The sequence below is a fragment of the Lucilia cuprina genome, chromosome 5, assembly GCF_022045245.1.
Source record: "Lucilia cuprina isolate Lc7/37 chromosome 5, ASM2204524v1, whole genome shotgun sequence".
Lineage (NCBI taxonomy): Eukaryota > Metazoa > Arthropoda > Insecta > Diptera > Calliphoridae > Lucilia > Lucilia cuprina.
In genome coordinates, this window is record NC_060953.1 from 51,002,177 (window position 1) to 51,005,698 (window position 3,522).

A 3,522-nucleotide genomic window follows, 5' to 3' on the forward strand; every position below is an offset into this window, starting at 1 on the left:
GAACTAGAACTGAACTAGAACTGAACTAGAACTGAACTAGAACTGAACTAGAACTGAACTAGAACTGAACTAGAACTGAACAAGAACTGAACTAGAACTGAACTACAAATGAACTAGAACTGAAACGAAGCTATAACCCGGTTCAACTGTTTTAATAGGACGTCGTTTTGTATTCTTAAATTTTTTGTTCAAAAAACAACAGTTATTTTAAAATATCAAATATTTATTTACTTATACATTACTAGAATTAAAGCTATAGTTGTACTAAAATTTCTTAAAGCTAAAACTTAAAAACATTATAATTTTTCAAAAATCACTTGTCTCAAGCATAAATTCTGTTGCAGCTCCCTTTTCTTCCTTGTCATTTCCATAATTTAACAAGATATTTCAATACCTTCCATAGCTGTAACACCACCGCTCTGATGTTGCTGGTGTCGATGATGCTCTTGTGGTAAGAATTGTGATTGTTTTTGTTGTAGTTTCAGATGTTCCTTGTGTGCCTTTTCTTGTTGCTGCAGAAATCTATCGTTTTGTTGTTTTTGATATTTGGCATTCTGCAAGAGTTGATGGTATTTCATACGTGCAATTTGTCTTCTCAAATTCTTCTTAAAGATTGTTTCCCGACTAAGAATTTGTAAATCATCAGGAGAACATTTATGAATATTTTTAACGGTTTTCGTGATGAGTTCATGTGTCAATTGGAATTTGGTACGAGAAATGCGCATACAAGATGATTTACGCTTTCTCAGTTCTTCACGGTGTAAATAAAGCATATAGGATACACCTAGCTGCGGTTGCTGCAGATAAGGGGGAAGTTGTTCCTGTTGCTGCTTTTGTGGTTGCTGATAGATTTTGTTCATTGCGACTGTTGTAGATTTTGGCGTAGTGTTGCTGCTTGTGGTGATAATATTGTTGGATGCCGACAAAGTTCTGGCTGGAGTATATTTTTGAGATGCCATGATTATGGAAATATTCTTGAGTAATATGTAGCTCTTTTGGTTTTTAAAAAGATTTAAGATTTTTTGGTATTTTATTTTTGTTTTTTTGCTTGTCGATCGTTTGTTTGAAAGGATGTGTTTAAATACAATGTTCAAGTGGAACTGATGCTGTTTGTTAGTTGACAGGACATTTTATATATTTAAAACAGGTACCTGAATTCCTTTGTCGGTTGTTTGTCTTGATTTTTGCTGTATGGCGGTGTAGTGGGAGTTTGCGGTTTGGGCGTTTCACAGGTAATTCATTAATACTATTTGGTACCTATTAAAAAATGGTTCATTCTTAATCTGGCTACCACCAAGTTGTGGGTGACCCATAAAACACTTGTGCTGTCAACTAGTAACAGCAACTAAAATAAAAAACTAGTAATCTACTTTTTTAATCCGTTTTTTTTTTGTGACGAAACAAATAAACGGATTAATAAAACTAGAAACAAATTTCGTGGTATTTTCTTCCACCAATAATTTTCTTTAAACGTTTTAAGTTACCTTCAAAATTAAATTGTTTATTGTTGTTTTACACAACCTACTTTTAGCATGATGATGCCAAGGTTAATAATGAAACTTTAGCTTCAGAAGAAAATTCTCACATTTCAAAGTCAATAAGTTTAAAACTGTGTCAATTGTTATAAAGTTTTTATATTTTGTAAAAAAGTTTTTTTCTTGTTTTTCATATGGTTTACACTTCCGTTAACATGATCTATCTGTTTTTGCTTTATTGTGGAAAAAAATGTTCAATATATATCATAGTTGCCACCAATCGCCATTATCGTTGTCGGCGTCATCAGTACAAGAACATGGTTTAACGTTGTTGACCTTTACATTGTTCCAATGAAAATTTTAACAAAAAACCAAATTTATTTCTTTTCAAATAAAATATTAAATTTTTTTCTTATTTTCTATACAACTTAATGATTTTTAATGTTTTTATGTTTCGGATTTCAATGAAAAATTTTTTAATTTATGAAAAATATATAAAACGTTTTTTATGTAATTTTTACATTGTAGGAAATTAACATAATGTAATACATTAAATACTGAAGGAGAACTGACTGAATTTGAACTGAACTAGAACAGAACTGGAACTGAATTAGAACTGAACTAGAACAGAACTAGAACAGAACTAGAACAGAACTAGAACTGAATTAGAACTGAACTAGAACTGAACTAGAACTGAACTAGAACTGAACTAGAACTGAACTAGAACTGAACTAGAACTGAACTAGAACTGAACTAGAACTGAACTAGAACTGAATTAGAACTAAACTAGAACTGAACTAGAAGAAAACTATAACTTATACAATTTAGTGTAGACAGTATACTTTACACTATGAATGTAGACCAAATTAAAGTCTTGTCTATATGTCGAAGATATCTGTGTCTCGAACATTATCTTTTAAAAATTGAACAACTCTCTTCCCATTTATGACATCATCATTAAAAAAATTTATTTGTAGTATGTTGACCATCATAAGAAATTTTATTTTATTTTCATATTGTTGCACTCATATTACTGCAGATTTTCTTAACCACTATTAGCAAAAACACAAAATAGAAATATTTTACTTTATTTTTTAATTTCTTTAACTTTGTTATTAAATATTGTTTAATATTACTTAACATTCACCTAGTTTGTTTTTCAGACATTTTTGATTGTTTTAATTGTGCTCATGTTTTGTTTTTTTTTCAAACTTAACAAAAACTGAAACCATAATGATGATGGTATGACATGGACATAAGCTTAGAGTACGAGCATGTCTGGCCCGTTACAAATAATCTTTGGTTAACTGGTCATTGTGCATTTAACCAACCACTAACCGGCAATGAATGAATAAAATGAAACTATGACTTTGAATGTCTGTTTGAATGATTGAAGAAGATCATGTTAAAAAATGTTGGCTGACCAATTCATGTATACATTTGCTGGTTGGTTATTATGGTTTTTATGCAAATTTTTATTTTTCATTTTATGTTTTATTTTATTAATTTTTTGTAGTTTAATTTTGTGTAATTTACAGATAACAAAAAACTATTTTTGTGTTTTTACTGTCAGTATGTTATTGGGTTAAATATCTATACAGTGAAGATTAACATGAATTTTTTTTTTATTTACTCCAATAAATCATAATGTTTGTGGTATTTTAAACAAATTTGTTTAAATTTATCAAAAGAAAAAAATTATGAAATATTTCTATGTTTTTAGGTTTTAGTAAACTTATTGTTTATTTTTATGAGTTTTATAATGATTTTCATTTAGTTTTTGTGTTTTGTTCATTTTTTGGAAGCTTTCAAATTAATGAACAAATTGTTTGATTTATAAACAAATTGTTTTTATTAACTTTGTATAAATTTCAATTTATAATGCAGCAATTTTTTTAAATTAAAAGAAATGTACTAAAAATTATCATGAACTGAAATAGGAACTAGAACTGAACTAGAACTGAACTAGAACTGAACTAGAACTGAACTAGAACTGAACTAAAACTGAACTAGAACTGAACTAGAACTGAACTAGAACTGAACTAGA

At 28.8% G+C, this 3,522-nt stretch overlaps 1 protein-coding gene across 1 annotated transcript; it reads right to left on the reverse strand.

Annotated features, from left to right (window-relative positions):
* Positions 1-146: 146 nt before the first annotated feature.
* On the reverse strand, positions 147-2,144 carry LOC111687570. Its single transcript, XM_046952753.1, has one exon. It carries the CDS (start codon positions 957-959, stop codon positions 375-377), a length of 585 nt encoding a protein of 194 aa, XP_046808709.1. The 5' UTR covers positions 960-2,144; the 3' UTR covers positions 147-374.
* Positions 2,145-3,522: the final 1,378 nt, after the last annotated feature.